This window comes from Macaca thibetana, chromosome 14, assembly GCF_024542745.1.
Source record: "Macaca thibetana thibetana isolate TM-01 chromosome 14, ASM2454274v1, whole genome shotgun sequence".
Taxonomy (NCBI): Eukaryota; Metazoa; Chordata; class Mammalia; order Primates; family Cercopithecidae; genus Macaca; species Macaca thibetana.
In genome coordinates, this window is record NC_065591.1 from 66,768,597 (window position 1) to 66,786,263 (window position 17,667).

At 51.2% G+C, this 17,667-nt stretch overlaps 2 protein-coding genes across 6 annotated transcripts in view; both read left to right on the top strand.

Annotated features, from left to right (window-relative positions):
• Positions 1-17,667, top strand: part of RPS3 (ribosomal protein S3) — a 735,956-nt gene that overhangs the window by 460,273 nt on the left and 258,016 nt on the right. The gene's annotated exons all lie outside the window — the stretch shown is intronic.
• SLCO2B1 (solute carrier organic anion transporter family member 2B1) overlaps positions 5,016-17,667 on the top strand; it is a 55,114-nt gene continuing 42,462 nt past the window's right edge. The window contains exons 1-2 of the mRNA XM_050756151.1: positions 5,016-5,418; positions 16,698-16,828. Coding sequence (XP_050612108.1) covers positions 5,403-5,418; positions 16,698-16,828 — 147 coding nt within the window. The 5' untranslated portion in view covers positions 5,016-5,402. The remainder of the gene's footprint in view (positions 5,419-16,697; positions 16,829-17,667) is intronic.

The window sequence follows — 17,667 nt, forward strand, 5'->3', positions numbered from 1 at the left end:
TGGTAAAACAATTTGCAGCTCCTCCACCGCCAGACACTAACTAACTGATGCCCGTTCCACCAGCCATAACTATAGGTCTAATTGGACTAGAGACTGATTTCAGGAATTTTTTCCGATAAGAGACCACTGACCATGGATGGGCTCTGGCCAGTTTATAGACACCGCACTTGAGTCCTTCGTGTCCTTGCTTCACCTTTTGATGTATACATGCATTTAAATGTTAAGTCTCCAACCCAAGGTGAACATGGTCATATGTAACACGCATGTTTGTTCAATATGCATACATTAGGACCACCTCATGAATATTCATAGCTCCTCCTATAACCTGTTGAATATGTGTATTTGGGCAACGCATTCAGCTTAAATTTCTATCTAACCCCTCCTCCCTTGAGGTGTCTGTCTCTGGACTCTGCCAAAGACTGAGCTCCCCAGCCCAAAGGAATGGCCACCTTGTAGGCTGTAACTCTTTATAAGAAGTAAGTCTCATACCTATAATCCCAGCACTTCAGGAGGCTGAGGTGGGAGGATTGCTCGAGACCAGCCTAGGCAACACAGTGAGACCCTGTCTCCACAAAAACTTACCAAATTAACCAGCCGTGGTGGCATGCACCTGTAGTCTCAGCTACTGGGGTGTCTGAGGCAGGAGAATCACCGGAGCCCAGGTGTTGGAAGCTACAGTAGGCCATGACTGCATCACTGCACTTCAGCCTGGGGGACAGAGTGAGACATTGTCTCTAAAAAAGAAAAAGCAAAAAAGAAAGCAAGAAAGAAAAGAAATAAAGTCTTCTCTCCAAATGTATAGACCTCATGATGTTTCAGTTGTCACGTTTCATCTCTATTTCACAGATGAAGAAACAGCCTCAGAGAGCTTTGGACTGGGTCAGGGTTAAACTGACACCCAAGCTCATGCGCTTTCTGGGGCACAGAGATGCCACTTTCAGGGAGGGACACAGTTTTCAACACAGTGTGTATTCTCACAGGCTGGAGGCAGAAACTGCTGGGAGATGGGGGGAGCTGGAACTAGGATGAGGCTGCTGTGGGGTGAAAGAGCCTGGAGGTGGGGGCTGGGGAAGGCAGCTTCCCCAGGGAGTGGTTGGAGGTAGGGAGAAAGCTCCAGGTGGGGTTTAAGCTGCTACAGGGAGCACGGCAGGGCCTATACAAGAGTGGGGCACTGGAAGAGCGAGGGGCTGTGTTGAGGTTAGGTGGCTGTGCAACCTGAACACCCACCCCGCCTGCACACCTGCTCCTCTCCTCACAATTAGGAGATGAGCTGTGTCCTGATGGAGAAGTTGCGCCAACAAAGACAGGAGAAGCCCTGAATGCTTGGCAGGATGGGGCCTGTTTCTCATCGATCAGCTAGAGAGACTGAAGCCTGCTTATCTAGGGAGAGATAAACAGTGACTCTCCTATGGACTCCACAATCTCCTGGCCTCAATCTACCAATCTGAAAAAAGGAAAGGTTGAATTAAAGGAGTTCCACATTCCTTCCCACTCCAACCTCTGAGGACCAGGCATCCATCCTTGCTGTTCTTGGCTCAGATCCCAGCCCCTGCTGTATGCTTGACATGTAGCCTCAGGCAAGACACGAGGCCTCTCTGAGCAGCAGTGTCCTCATGGGTGAAATAAGGAAGACATAGCCTTCCCTGAGCAGAGTTAACGAGCCATACATGGGAGTGTGTCTGCACAGTGAGGGCCTGACTCCAAGGCGGCCTCCGGGGGGCAGGGAAGGCCGAGGCTCTGGCTGAGGCCCTCGCTTGTCTGCCTGGCCCGTGGCTCATTTATAGATATCCCCTTCCTGGCTGCTAGGCCAGAAGGGAAGTGGGAACAAAGATGCTGAGGTGGCAGTTTGGAGCCGTTTTCAGGAAGAAGCCTCTGGGCACTCTTCCCCTTTTCACCCCGCCCACACCCCGTCCTCTGGGCAATCTCACAGTATCCTCAGGACAGGCCTGAGGTGGATGGTTGGATGTCATGATCTCCATTTAACAGATGGGAAGACAGCGACCCAGAGAGGATAAAGGATCAGCCCAAAGTCCTCCAGCAGGATTATAACAGAGCTGAGACCAGCATTGAGGTCTTTAATCTGGGCCCAGCACTATTCCTTTGTACCCCCAAGCAGATAGTTCTATAAAATGAAGAGTCTCCTATTTTTCCTGGTTTACCAAAAGGCATTTTCCTAAGTGGGTTGGCTTGAAGAAGGTAAGGGATTAGGTTCTGCAAACAGCCCAAGGTTTTATGAACAACATCAGGCTTAGCATGAGACACAGGGCTCTCTCACGCCTGTAATCCCAGCACTTTGGGAGGTCGAGGAGGGTGGATCATGAGGTCAGGAGATCGAGACCATCCTGGCGAACACGGTGAAACCCCCTCTCTACTAAAAATACAAAAAATTAGCCTGGCAAGGTAGTGGGCACCTGTAGTCCCAGCTACTCGGGAGGCTGAGGCGTGAGAATGTCGTGAACCTGGGAGGCAGAGGTTGCAGTGAGCCAAGATCGCACCACTGCACTGCAGGCTGGGTGGCAGAGCGAGACTCCATTTCAAAAAAAAAAAGAAGAGACGAGACACAGGGCTCTGTGAATATTATGAGGCCCTGGAAGCAGCAAAGTTTTGCAGATTGGGCTAGGCCAACGGCACAGGACTCTAAAAAAGGCATCAAGTTTTGTAAACTGTGGGAATCCACAGATGGTGTTATGATCCACATGCATCGTGGTACTCTGTAAAATGCACCTTCTTATAATACTTGAACAAAACACAGCAAACACCACACACTGGCAAATGGCAAAGCCCAGGTACAAAACAGTGTGGTCAAACCTCAGACCTGGGCCACGCATAGCAGGAGCTGACTATGGGGTTCACCAGGGAGCTGGTCTGAAGGCATGTTAGCCTAAGTCTCAGAGGCTCCTGGGTACCTGACCCTTGCTGCAGTTCCACAGCTCAAGTTCAGGAATATTCTTGGACCAGGCTTTGCCAGCCTGGGAAAGTTGAGGTAATAAATGAAAGCTGCTCATACCAGAGGCTACTGTACATACCATGCCCTGGGGGGTAGTGTGCATTGCTTGACTCAAAGATCAATGAGATAGGCCGGGCAGGTGCAGTGGCTCACACCTGTAATCCAAGCACTTTGGGAGGCCAAGGTGGGTGGATCACTTGAGGCCAGGAATTCGAGATCATTTTGGCCAACATGGTGAAACCCCATCTCTACTAAAAATACAAAAATCAGCCAGGTGTGGTGGCATGCGCCTGTAATCCCAGCTACTTGGGAGGCTGAAGTACGAGAATCACTTCAACCTGGGAGGCTGAGGCTGCTGTGAGCCGAGATCGCACCACTGCACTACAGCCTGGGCAACAGAGAATGACTCCATTTCAAAAACAAACAAACAAAAACAAAAAGATCAATGAGATAAACTTAGCCAGACAAGCTGGTCCCCCCCCCCCCCCGACCGAGACCATTTCATGCACAGAACTTCTTCAGGCCCTGGGGCCAAAGTGGGGGTCACTGGGCTTCCAGAAAGTTTAAAGGGATCTTTATACTGTAATTTGGAGTCTGGGAGGTTGCACCTCTGCCAATCTTCGTGAGGATTCACAATGCTGACGTTGATCAGAAGGATTTGGAGAGACAGACCCAATTTGGTTTTCCTAAGTAGGGTCTGATCAGGTCAGACCCTGGGTCAAACCCATCAGGATCTGGTCTTTCTATTAATCCAAGCCAGTTCTTGACCTTTCTCAGTGGAATGAATGATCATGCACTCACATTTCTTGTTTCTCAAAGACTCATTTATTCATGTAACAAGTATCTATTGAGTGCCTCCTGAGTGCCAGGGAGATCTGTGATTATTTCACACATTGCCTACTTCCTACTAGCACCCTCATATAGCAAATAGGAGCCAAGTGGAGCTGGTGTATGTTTCTCTGTTATTGCACCCCAAAAGTTAGACTCCAAACCCACATCCTCATTCCATGCAAAAAGACTTTATTTCAGGGACAGGGTCAGGTTCGCTTCTGTATCTTGGATTTGGGGAAACCCAGATCTTCTTCAGAGAAGATAGCCTGGGTGGAGGGAAAAGCCTGGTTCTAGCATTAGAGGTTCAAGGCACCCACGACCTACTAGCTGGGTGATCTCTGGCAAGTTACTGAGACTCAATGCCTTGTTTGTAAAATCAGGGAATAAATAACCTGACCTTACAGTGTCAAGGGGAGGACCCAGTGGGGCCTTGTGTGTGAAAGTGCTGTGCAAGCTGGGAAAGGCAAGGTGGATTTGCTTTCCCTTGCTGCCCTGTTCTGAGCCCCACCTCTGCCACTCCTTTCTCTGAGCTTCAGAGGCCTCCAGGCTTGGCTTCTTTCTCCTTCGCTGAACCTTCACAGTGGCTCTGCAAGGGATTACTGTCCCTTCTTTATAGATGAGAGAATTGACACTCAGGGAGATGCTGGGACTTGTCTGAGATCACTTGACCAGCAAATGACAGCTGAGATGGGACCCAGATCTGTCTGGCTCCTGGACCTCCATCCTCAGTCCTCAGTTCAGAAAATGCTGAGAATTTCATATTTTCCATTCTGTTCCCCTCCTCCCTTTGCCTAGATGGCTGAAACTGATGGACCTTCTACCATGAGCTCCACCCAGGCAGGCTGCCACTGGATACTTAGTGGACAGAGCCACTTCTTGCTCTGGATCCTTGGACCTCAGGGAGGAGATGAGGGATTTAGTGAGAGGGGACGTAGGCTTGAGGGGGGCAGGGGTTCAGTGAAAGAGGACAACTGCTAGATGGAGGAACAAGGGCTCTCCATGGGGCCCTCCTATCAAGGGAGGGCAACAAAAGTTCTGTGAAGGGAACAAGAGCTTGGTAGGAGAAGGGCTCGGGTGGAAAATGGTAGTGCAGTGAGGAGACTGGGGGATGAGTGTGGAAGGTTGGGGAGCTTGGGGAGACCTATCAACATCCCCTCTGCGCCCCCACCTCTCTGCTGCTAACAGAGCAGGGGAAAATACCTAAGGGAAATGCAGAGGCAAGAGTCTGGAAAAGGACAGGCTGAGGCTGAGCCTCAGGGAGGCGGGGCACAGCTTCCTCCTCGCAGAGAGGCTGGACTTGAATAAATCCAACCTCCTACACAACTGTGGAGCCAGGGCAAGGGAGAGACAGAAGGAGCAAGTGATCCAGGGAGACAGATACTTGGAGACACTTGGGGTTGAGTTTGAGGAGGACTCCCTAACCTATGCCTGGACAAATCTCATGTCCTGTGTGGCCCAAGAGGAACTGACCCAGTGTCTGGAGCTCCCACCATTATTGCATCCCTGCTGTGGCTCACCTGCTGCTGTCTCCAGGAGCCCCCGAGAAGATTTGCTTCCTCTCCCCTGCTAAGCTCCAGGTCCTGAGATTGAATTAGGGGCTGGAGCTCACTGCACTGCAGCAGTCATGGGACCCAGGATAGGTAAGTCCAGACAAAGTAAGGAAGGCGCATGGAGAGTGAGCCTGGGGAACATGTTCCCAGAGAAAAGGGTGAGGCCGTAGAGCCAGAGTGGGTGGGATAGGTGCTCACAGCTGTTGGCACAGAGCCAGGCACATGGCCAGAGCTCAGTAAAGGTGTGTTAAATGAATGAGTGGGTGACTGGAGGAGCAGAAAGGGACACTATTTACTCAGCTGGAGCCAGGGAACCCAGCCAAACCTTGTTGATGACACAGAGACTTACAGGACAACAGAAAGACAGGCCCCTGACCCCCTCATCAAGCCCTGTTTCCCCTCTCGAAGGAGACAGAGACAGACAGAGCCGAGAAAAAGAGAACAGTGTATAGTTAGACAGTGCAGACAGGCAGGCTCAAACAAAGAGGCACACAGGTCGGAGAATGCAGTATCAACAGGTGTCAGCAGGAGAATGCAGGGAAAGGTAGGGAGGTCAAACCTGGAGAGAGGGCTGCAGCAGAGACTGCGAGAGACAGAGACGAAGGAGACAAAGCAGGAAAGAGAATCAGACAGGGACAGGTGCCGGAGAGCTACAGACAGACCTGCAGGCAGTCAGAAGATCCACCCGGAAGACCAGGGGATTGAGAGTGACCTGCAGAGACCTGCATGGGTCTCTGCACAGTGAGGTCTCTTACTGTGGAGAGGGGAGGAGGCTGGAGGAAAAAGGTCTTGAAGCTCTGCCTGCAGGGTGACAAGGAAACGCCCTGAAACGAGGCCAGTGTTTCTGGGAACAGAGCACCTGGCCCAGCATTTCCTGGGAAGTCAGTGTGGGTAGAAGAAACAAAGGATTTTTGGACTGGGAGAACTCCAGGTTAGATGCCCTATAGCAGTCACCTTTGGCCTCTTTCCCAGCTGTTGAATCTCCCCTGGGCTGTGTGAGCCTCACCGCCATTTGGGCAAGGCCCCACTTGCTCCCAGGAGCCCAGCAGGGAGGGCTTTATAGGCCATGGAGACAGCCCAGCTGAGGCGCAGCTGCAGGGACTCCAGGAGAACGCAGCCACGGCTTGGGGACTGCAGCATGGCAGGAAGGGTGGGATAGATGCCTCTTCTCAGGGCACCTCACAGGACAGATGTGAATGAAGTCAGTTTGGGTGGGATGGTTTGGTGGGGGGGCGATGTGAATGGGCCATTGACAAACCAAATTCCCCATCAGCTTTGGCTTAGTGTGGATGGGAGGGATGGAGAGCTGGGGGGTGCGGGAACTAACTAGAGACTTTGGCTGCACTGTACCCCCCCACAAGTCCCCCCAGGACTATTTTTCTGATCCCTGCAGGGCCCAGTTCTGGAATATTCTCCAGGTGCCCCCTGACTTCCCACACAGACAGCAGGAAGCTGACCCCAGCATCTGCCCGGTGGGCCATCAGGTGCCACCTCTAGCCTTGCTTCCCGAGACCCATTCTGGGCTGTGGCCAGGCTCACCACACGACTCTGAGGGGTGTAGGAATGCGGGTGGGGTAGGATACCAAGCCTGCAGCCTGGGAAGAGTCCCCAGGGGAGAGGGGGAAGCTGTCCCAGTCAGGGCAGACACCAGAGAGGAGTGAAGGTCAGATCTGGCTCCAGCAGAGCCCCTTCACCAACTCACCACATACCTCTTAGGCAGCAGTTTCCCTGCCAGTGCCAGGACAGCCATTGACACACACATGGTGTGACGCAAAGATTTCATTTTCCCGCTTGTTCACCGTTGCTCAGGAAGCCCCTGCCCACATCCCATCCTGGTGACATTCGCCCTGTTTTCCAACTCTTCGAAATGCCAACTCCTCCAGGAAGCCGTTCCAGATTCTTCCAGCTGGGGGTAACCTCTCCCATATGCTGTTTGTTGACCCTCTCTTAGAGGTTCATCCCTCCTTGTTTCCGGTATTGCTGTTCCTCTCTGCAGCCCATCTGTGTTCAAATGTAAGCCATTCTAGGGCAGACAGGTGGGGCGAGGGAAAGAACCAGCAGTCCCAGGTTCAAATTCCAGCACTGCATCACTGGCTTTAAGAGAACCCAGTGAAATGTCCTCCCCTTTTTAATAGGTGAGAAACTGATGCTCAGAGGGGGCAAGCAAAGTCCAAGCTCACCCCAAAGTAAACAGCAGGGTGGAGGCCAGCCCCCAGGTCTGCCTGGTACCTGAGCTCTTCCTCTCCATGCCATTGCCCTGGGGCTTTCTCTTCCCTTCCACCAATCCCATACAGGGTGAGCATGCCAGGGAAGGAGATAGCACTGCAAATGCTTAGAAAAGTGACTACACTGCATGTCTGTGGAGCTAGTGAGCTGCCCAGTACCGTTGGAGGAGCGGGTGCCACTGGCAACACCGTGGGAAGTTAAGCCAAAGAAGCTGATGGGGCCCAGTCACAAGGAACGTGTATGCCAGGTTAGGCACATGGACTTTGTCTTAAAGGCAGTTGGGAGCTATAGAAAGTATCTGAGGAGGAAGCGGCCCTGCTTCAGTGGCCCAGAGAATCTGTGGCCTGGGAACTTTCATAATAACCCCACTCATGTGTACAGTACTTTTTTTTTTTTTTTGAGATGGAGTCTCACCCTGTCACCCAGGCTGGAGTGCAATGGCGTAATCTCAGCTCACTACAACCTCTACCTCCCGGGTTCAAACGATTCCCCTGCCTCAGCCTCCGGAGTAGCTGGGATTACAGGCACTTGCCACCACGCCCAGCTAATTTTTGTATTTTTGGTAGAGACAGGATTTCACCATGTTGGCCAGGCTGGTCTTGAACTCCTGACCTTGTGATCCACCCGCCTCAGCCTCCCAAAGTGTTGGGATTACAGGCATGAGCTACCACGCCCAGCCATGTGCAGCACTTTTATGATGACGAAGCACTCTGGGCCCATTTCACAAATGAGGGTGGCCGGGCATGGTGGCTCACACCTCTAATCCCATCACTTTGGGAGGCCGAGGCAGTGGGATCACCTGAGGACAGGAGTTCGAGACCAGCCTGACCAACATGGTGAAACTGCATCTCTACAAAAAAAAAGTATACAAAAAATTAGCTGGGTGTAGTGGCAGGCACCTATAGTCCCAGCTATTCCAGAGGCTGAAGCAGGAGAATTGCTTGAACCTGGGAGGCGGAGGCTGCAGTGAGCCGAGATCGCACCATTGCACTCCAGCCTGGGCAATGAGAGCAGGACTCCGTCTCAAAAAAAAACAAACAAAACAAAAAATCAAAACCAAATGAGGAAACAAAAGCCAGGAGGAGCTCTGTTACCTGCCCCAGGCCATGCAGCTACTCGGCAACAGAGCTGGGGCTCAAACTCGAGCCCCCCACTGGTAACAGAGGCCTTCCTGGCCTATTCTTCCCCTCTTTCTGGACAAGTCTGTACTGAAGGCTCCAATGTTCCCAGCCTGTGCCTGGTGAACATAGGCCTGAGGGAGCTGACTCTGCAGGAAGCCTGCCCTGAGGTCCTCTCTAGACCCCAGGGTCACCTTGTGTTTGGAGGACTAGAGATTCATGATCCGAGTGAGATGGGATAACATGGACCCCTTAAAGGATCAATTTAAGTACAGAGAGAGATTAGCTGGGATCACATGGAGCGGATGGAGCATAGCCTTGAGCCATAGCTGCATATCTCTGAGCCTCTGGCTCCTTGTTTTAGGCCTAGGGAGACCCTCCTCCCAGGCTGTAGTTGCCATTTTTTAGGTCATCCTAGGTCTAGATGGGGTAGCCAGGGTTACAACTGGGAACAGAAAGTCCCAACTCAGGGTCCCTGACTGAGCTGGGAAACCACCAGAAAGTTTGCCTGGCCCCTCTGCGACCCTGCCAGATCTCCTTCAAGAAACAACAGCTGCAGTCTCACAAAGCTGGACCTCAAGCATGCTATTGTCCTCCCAGCAGACCGCCCAAGGTCCTGCTGGGAGGAATTTCCCAAATATGACAGCCAAGCCCAATGCCTGGAGACATTCCCCCTTCCTGCCTTTGACTCCCTCTCCTCCAGAGTGCTGGGCCAGGCCAAACAAGGAACTGGAACATTCAGGGCCCTCATGCTGCCCCCATCCCAACTCATGTGCACCACCGCAGTCCCCACCCACAGACCCCATGCTCCAGCCTTCTCTTCCCCTTCATTTGGTTTAGTTCAATTCAACAATCTTGTTGTTTTATTGAGACGGAGTTTCCCTCTTGTTGCCTAGGCTGGAGTGCAATGGCACAATCTCGGCTCACTGCACCCTCGGCCTCCCAGGTTCCAGCAATTCGCATACATCAGCCTCCCAAGTAGCTGAGATTGCAGGTACACACCACCACGCTCGGCTAGTTTTGGTATTTTTAGTAGAGACAGGGTTTCACCATGTTGGCCAGGCTGGTTTCCAGCTCCTGACCTCAGGTGATCCACCCGCCTCGGCCTTTCAAAGTGCTGAGATTACAGGCATGAGCCACCATGAGGCCAGGCGTGAGCCAGGCCTCAAAAGATAAGTGGTTTGCTGGGGACGAGGGACACATGCTCACTAGGGTGGGGGGTACATGGGATGGGATTGGCTTCCACTAACCTTGACCTCCTTGGGGCTGAGCCTATGCTCACAGTTTGCAGATGGAGCTGGAGTTGGGGAGGGGCTAACCATTGTTGAGGACCACAGTATATCAGGCATAGGACATTTTCCTTTAATCGTAATAAAAACACTGGGAGATAGACACTGCTCACTAACTCACAGAGAAGAAAACAGGCTTAGAGAGGCTAAATAAGCTGTCTTAGGTCACACAGCTACGTCATGACAAAACAAATCTTTGAATCCAAAGTCTTCTCACCCAGAGGGTTTCAGCAGGGAACTAACATGATCCACCAGGACTGGGGGAGTACAGGACAACGTCTGCCCTGGGGGAATTTATTGCCTAGTCAGGCAGAGAAGAGGGAAACATAAGTAATGCAAGAGAGTGACCAGCGGAAATTGGCCTGGGAGGGGGTTTTATGGAGGGAGAGATGAGAGATGAGCTGGGCTGCAGGAGCTTGGCAGGGGTGTCTGCAGGCCCAGGGAATCTCAGGCAACTTAGGAGGTAGGAAGGGCCCAAGGCAGGGCTTTGTAGCCTTGAAGTTGGCTGCCTCCCACCCCAACACTTCTGGAGGGGGGCGTCTGCCATTATCATGAGGAATGGATTGCCCAGCATCTGCTGCTGGTGTTACCGGAAAGGGGTCTGCATCCAGACCCCAAGAGAGGGCTCTTGGATCTCGTGCAAGAAAGAATTCAGGGTGAGTCTGTAAAGTGAAAGCAAATTTATTAGGAAAGTAAAGGAATAAAAGAATGGCTACTCCATAGACAGAGCAGCCCCGAGGGCTGCTTGTTGACCATTTTTATGGTTATTTCATGATGATATGCTAAACAAGGGGTGGATTATTCATGCCTCCTCTTTTTAGACCATATAGGGTAACTTCCTGACATTGTCATGGCATTTGTAAACTGTCATGGCACTGGTGGGAGTGTAGCAGTGAGGACAACCAGAGGCCACTCTCATTGCCATCTTGGTGTTGGTGGGATTTAGCTGGATTCCTTACTGCAAGCTGTTTTATCAGCAAGGTCATTAGGACCTGTACCTTGTGCTGACCTCCTATCTCATTCCATGACCTGGAATGCCTAACTGTTTGGGAATGCAGTCCAGTAGGTCTCAGCCTTACTTTACCCAACCCCTATTCAAGATGAAGATGGAGATGGAGATGGGTAAGAATCTCAATTCAATGGTTTTGGATTTTGTGGGGAGAGAGTCTGAGAATCTGAGGGCCACAGCCTCTTCCTTTGAAGGGCTGATCCATCTTTCAGGAAGTTTCTCTAAAGAACAATCAAACCATTTGCTTTGGACGGACAGTCTAGGAAGAGGAAAAAAATTGCTAATGAAGACAGTGAAATAGCAAATAGCATCATGTGTATGTAGATGTGTAAGGTACAGTTTGGGGTTTTTAGCGCTCAGGCTGAATGTGGGGATAGATGGTTTTCATCCTCAGGAGATGCTTTCTGCACCAGGAAGGTGGGATTATAGTCCCTGCATTGTAGCCGGGGGCTTCAAGCCTGTATCACTGCCTCCTAGCCAGTGAGTGCGCCTGGAGAGAAGGGGTCCAGTTCCTTGGGTCCTGTGGTTGGTTACGGCTTGAATGAGAGAGGGAAAGAGATGATCCAGAGATGGATGAATGGCGATGTCAGGATGGAGGGGTTTACCTGGAGGAAGACCAGGTGTGTGTGGAAGGGGATGGGTCCAGCTGGGCCGATTGCCTCAGATGTGCTTGAATATTTATCAGGAAAAGAGAGCAATGGCCCCCGGGAAAGGAGAGCAAGGGCCACCTATATGTCAGGCCAGCTGCCCCAGAGGCCTTACCTCTTTGAGGTCATATAGAGGAGAAGAGATTTCTTGTCCTCACTCTTTGCTAGGCTGGTGGCTGAAGTCACTATAACAAAAGACAACTTAACAGGAGAAAAGCATACAAATTTATTTGGCTTTTAAAAATTTGATTTACTTTAATTATTATTATTTTTACATAGAGATGGGGTCTCACCATGTCACCCAGGCTAGTCTGGAACTACTGGGCTTAGTAATTCTCCCACCTCAGCCTCCCAAAGTGTTGGAATTACAGGCGTGAGCCACTGCACCTGGCCCAAATTTATTTAATGTAAGTTTTCCATGACACGGGGGCCTTCAGAAATGAAGACCCAAAGAAATGGGAAAACCCGTGTATTCTTAAATTTTTTAGTTTTCATTATTTTGAATTTAATTTAATTTAATTATTTATTTTTTGAGATAGGGTCTCACCCTGTTGCTCAGGCTGGAGTGCAGTGGCATGATCTCGGCTTACTGCAACCTCTACCTCCTGGGCTCAAGTGATCCTCTTGCCTCAGCCTCCCAAGTAGCTGGGATTACAGGCATGCACCACCACACCTGGCTAATCTTTTGTGTTTGTAGTAGAGATGAGGCTTCGCCATGTTGTCCAGGCTGGTTTATTATTTTTTAATCATCTAGCCTAAAATGTCAAAAACTTGTGACTTTTTATGCCAAGTTTGATGAAGAAGTATATAGTTGCGGAGAAGTATTGCACAAAGAGGGTGTGTGTTAATGGTGATAAACTTGGGGAAATCTAGCAAGGCCTGTTTGTTCAGATTCTTCTCTGTGTCCTTGCGTCTTCAAAGTTAAGGCTGTTTCTTTTCTCCAGGTAGAAAGAGAGTAACTCTCAAATGAGGATCTTACGACCTGTTTCAGGGTGAAAGGCGGGAGAAGGTCAGAGCGGTGTGACTATCCTAAGTTTTATGACCTGCTTCTACTGTTTTCTCAAATGTGGCCAAGGTGCCATATTTGGGGAGTAGTGTGTCCTGAATTCCATCAGTAAATACTGTTATCTTCACCTTACAAATGGGGAAACTGAGGCTCAGAAAGCTCAAGGGATGTGCCCAGGCTCACACAATGGGCTTGTAGCACAGCTGGGATTCCAACCCAGGTCTGAGGCCTTAAAGCCTATTCTCAGCCTCACATTTCCCTGAGATCTGCCCTTTGTAGCTGGGAGGCAGCCAAAGGAAGCAGAATCCCGGGCCTTTCCCGCAGAGAACAGGTAAAGGAAGGTGGTCCTTGCAGTCAGGCTGATCTCTGAAACCCTGCTCCTCATTACCCAGACTCCAGTGGTGTGGAGAATGCTGACTCTACCCATGAAGGGCAGCCTTGAAGGGGGAGTCTCCGACTGACCAGACACATGGGAAACGAAGTTTGTGGCTGACAGACTTTCAGGAACCTGTCTGACTGTCTTATGAGGAGCTGCAGGCAGGTGGCTGACTGACGGTCTGAACGGACAGCTCTCCTGAAAGACAGTGGCCCGCTGGCTGGCTGGCTTACCAGCAGGTGGACACGGTGTGCCTGCACGAGTGATCAGCCAAGTGACTGATTGACAGTCGGGCACACAGACCCGCTGCGGGTCCCTAGCCCCTGGAGCCACCTGGCCTACCTGGGATCCCAAAACTTAGCTGCTCACCTGGGAGAGAGAGAGACTGGGTGTTTTAAACTAGGGCTTGGCTCCCTGCCCCAGGTCCCCTCATTCCCACAGGCGACTGCCAGCCCAGCCCAGGTTCAGTCCCATGGCCATCCCCTTCTCCTGTCAGGGGTGGCCCCTGACAAAGGCCCCATAGAACAGGGCAGGGCCTCAGTGCCCTTCCACAGGAGGACATGCAGCCCTGGACTTGACCATCCTTCCAAGGGGAGTGCCGCCCTGAGTCAGGGAGGCAAAGGTTTGCTGTCAGGGCATCAGTAGAGACCCCAACCCACAAGAAAGTCTTGGAGGGGGTGGACAGCCTGCCTGACAAGCCCCATTCAGTGACCGACTGACCCCCCAAATACATGACTCGTGCACCTCTCAGAGCCAGGAGGAATGTAGCCAGTGCTTCCCTCCCCTGCCCAGAGGCACAGGCTGTGGACTTTGCCCTCCACAAACAGCCATATCTCTAAAGGATAAAGTAATCCCAGGAAGGCTCTGAGTCTTGACAGAAGAGGCCGGGATTGAAGCTTCAGGGAGAGCCAGAAGTGAGGCTGGAGTGGGAGCTCACCTGAGGCAGGTGAGCATGTTCCATGAGTGGGCAGGTGAGAGGCTGTGGGGCTGGAACTGGGGCTAGACAGGCTGGGGCACAGCAAGAATGTCTCCAGTATACCCAGGAAGCTAAATGGAGGATCCAGGGTCTGGCCTGGAGCTGGGGGCCTCATGTTCTGAGCCAGCCCACAGGCCGTCCACCCCTCTGCCCCATCCATTCCTTGGGTTTCCTTCAGAGCTGGGGCTCCAGGTCAGGGACTTCTGCTCCCAACCTCAGCTCCCGCTCTCTCATCTGGTTGGCTTGGCCCCTTGGTGGACTGGCACTGCTACCTATGAAGTGACCTGCTAGGTTTGGCTGGGCCAGGACAGAGAAAAGCACTGTGCTTCTTCCCCTTGTCAAACTTGTACAAGGAGCATTGAGTGACGTTGAGTTTAACACCTACCTGGACTTGAGTCCTGGGACCAATACTAACCAGCAAAGCTAGTTCCTCTGAGCCTGGGTGTCCTTATCGGAAGCATAGAGATAATAAGACACCAAAGGGACAGAGCTGTGGAGAGGGTTCATGGGCCAGTGCACAGAAAGCCTGTGGCACAGAGCCCAGACTACAGCAGGTAACCCACTGCTGCTAGTGAGAGGAGCTGAGGCTTAGAAACGGTCCCCTCCACCTCCTCTGGGCGCCTTTGCTTTGAACTGCCTTACTTCCTCCTTGCCTTTAAAGTGACTCCCACTGAATGTCCCATGACATTCCTCTTCCCTAGGCCAATTTCCCATCTACTCCTGTCAGGTGTCAGTTTTGTTTCAACAGTTCCTTGCTTCCTCTGAGTGTTTATGCCCCCAAGAGGGACTCCTCCCTAGCCACACGCACTTCCATTTCCTCAGCCAAATTCCTCAACCTGTGTGTATGGACGTTTCTCCAAAGCAAGATATACAAGTGGCAGTAGGCACATGAAAAGATTCTCAACATCATTAGTCATTAGGGAAATGCAAACCAAAACCACACTGAGATACCACCTGTACTCTATGAAGATGGCTATAATTGAAAAGACAGACAATAAAAGTACTAGCAAAGATGTAGAGAAATTGGAACATTGCTGGAGGGAGTGTAAAATGGTGTTGCCACTGTGGAAAATGGTTTGGCAGTTCCTCACATAGTTAAACACAGAATTATTTTATATGAACGTATGACCCAGCAATTCTGCTCCTAGGTATATACCCAAGAGAATTGAAAATGTATATCTACATAAAAATTTGTACATGAATGTTTGTAATACCTGAAACATGAAAACATTATGCTAACTGAAAGAAGCCAGTCACAAAAGGCCACATATTGTGTGATTTTATTTATAGGAAATGTTCAGAATATAGGCAAATTCATAGAGACAAAAAGTAGATGAGTGGCAGGGAAGAGGGAGGAATGGAGGGTGACTACAGATGGGTACGGGACTTCTTATGAGGGAATGAAAATATTCTGGAATTAGATAGTGGAGATAGTTGTACAGCTTTGTAAATATACTAAAACCCACTGGATTGTGCACTTTTAAAAGGTGGATTTTATGACTATAAATTACATCTCAATTTTAAAAATCCTCAGGTTCCCAGGTACCCTGTAAGAGGAGCACAAAAACTTCACCTGTGGTGGTTCAGGGCCTCTGTAGCCCCCTCCCTGAGTTTGTCTTTCAGCCCTAGAGATACAGTGAGAGTCCCCCAGGTCAGGAGGAATCCTGAGGTCAATTTTCAGGCTCCAGAAAGAGCATGCTGAGTGAGAGGAAACTCCTGCCGGTGGTGAGAGGGACATAAAACAATGGAGGCTTCCGGCAGGAAGTGAAGCCGCAGGAGGGGAGGAAAGCCAGGGAGGCCAGGGCTGCCAGGAAGAGCAGGTGGTTTCAGTCTAAATGGAGGGGTGGAGTCTGAAGTTTGGACTTCCAGGCTCCCCACTGAGAATGAGCTCAGGAGACCCTGGGAGATGCCTCTGAAGGGGCTGAACTTTCCTCTCATTGCGGTGAGTGAGATACTGAGGGTTACCATAGTTACCATGTGAGGAAAACCAACATGCGTAAAGGAGGTCGAGGGTCCAAGACAGCTCTGTGTCCTCAGTTATCACCCCACGGGCCTCTGTCCACAAGGGTGTTAAATGAGACGAGCTCGGAGGGCCCTTTCTGCCCTGACCAGCAACATGGTCTGATGGTGTGATGTGGGGATAGGCTGGTTAGCTCTGTGATGACATGCACAGGGGGTCCCTGTGCAGGGGTTGGAATCTACTCCAATACACTGCAGAAAAGCCTTTATTCCCTGACTATGGACCTAGCCTTGACCCTGCCCCTGGCTCCAGACCTCTGATCCTAGACTGAACCAGACAGTCCCAGGCCCAGACTCAGTCTCCAAGAGCACAGGCTGTCTCACAACCCAAGGCAGGCTGAGAATGTGCACGGCTCACCCTCCCGCGGGGGCCACTACTTGCAGGTTTGCTGTATGGGGAGGTCAGCAACTTCTCCCCAGAAGGGAAGTTTTGCTGGGAGCAGAGTGAAGTGTGAAATAGGTACCCAGTAGGCATTGGGTCAGTAGGGGCACAGGGACACACACCCTTTTAGGAAAGTCCCTTCCAGAACTGTGACCTAAGAATGAGGAAGGCTGAAGGTGATTTGATTCTCAGATTCTCATCAACCACTAAGAACCCTTCCCCCTGAAAGACCTTGGTTCTGAGGTCTAGGGCTACCTGATCAGGCCAGGGCCATTCTCTGGGATTCTATCTATTCTCCTTCCCTGGTTTTCTGTCCCTCAGGGCCAGCGGGTGAGGGACCCCAGGTACCAGACAAGGAAACCAAGGCCACGATGGGCACAGAAAACACACCTGGAGGCAAAGTCAGCCCAGACCCTCAGGACGTGCGGCCAAGTGTGTTCCATAACATCAAGGTACCTCTCAGGGCCTGGCAGGGGACTCTGAGTCTAAAAGAGCAGGCTCTGCCACGTACTGGCTGTGTAATGCCAAGGAAGACTTTCTCTGAACCTCAGTTTCCTCATCTATACAATGGGTGGCTGTGAGGATCAAAGGGATGATCTACAAAAGCACTCAGCTGGGTTTTGGGCACATGGAAGGTGGCCAGTATGTGTTCGCTCCTCCCAGGGAGGAAAGGGGTGCTCTTGGAGGAGTACAGGATGAGGCACCCCTTGTTTCCCACTTTCCCAGAGAAATAGAGAAGTACCCTGGGGATCCCGAACCTATGTGGATACTGGGAGTCCTGGCTCCACCAAGGGCAGCTGTGAACATCCAACGTCCACTGGAGCCCACTGGGTGCCAGGCCCTGTGCCGGGTGCCCTCACACGTGATCTTATTTAGTTCTCACAATATTCCTGGGAACTCAGGCTGTTGTCCTCATTGTACAGATGAGGAAACTGAGACTCAGAACAGAGTGAATATATTAAGCTCTGTCATAAATACTCTATTTTTTAATCATTTGAAGTTTTTCTTCTCTTAGGAATTCTCTTAGAGTTTTTCAGGAGGAGACTCCAGGCAGGCTGGGATGTTTGGGGTAGCGTTCAATGTGTGCAGGTGGCCTCACAGTGTCACTCTGGGAGAGGACTAGTGCAGGTGGGATGGAGAAGGATCTGGGTGAATCTGGGATAGCTTCCCTGAGAAAGGGGCAGGATGGTGGAACTGGGAGGAAAGCCCAGCCCAGCCAAGGGGGGCTCTGAGAGCCAAAGGGGCTCCCACCATTCCTGGCCACGGGAAGACCCTACTCTTGGTCTTGTGG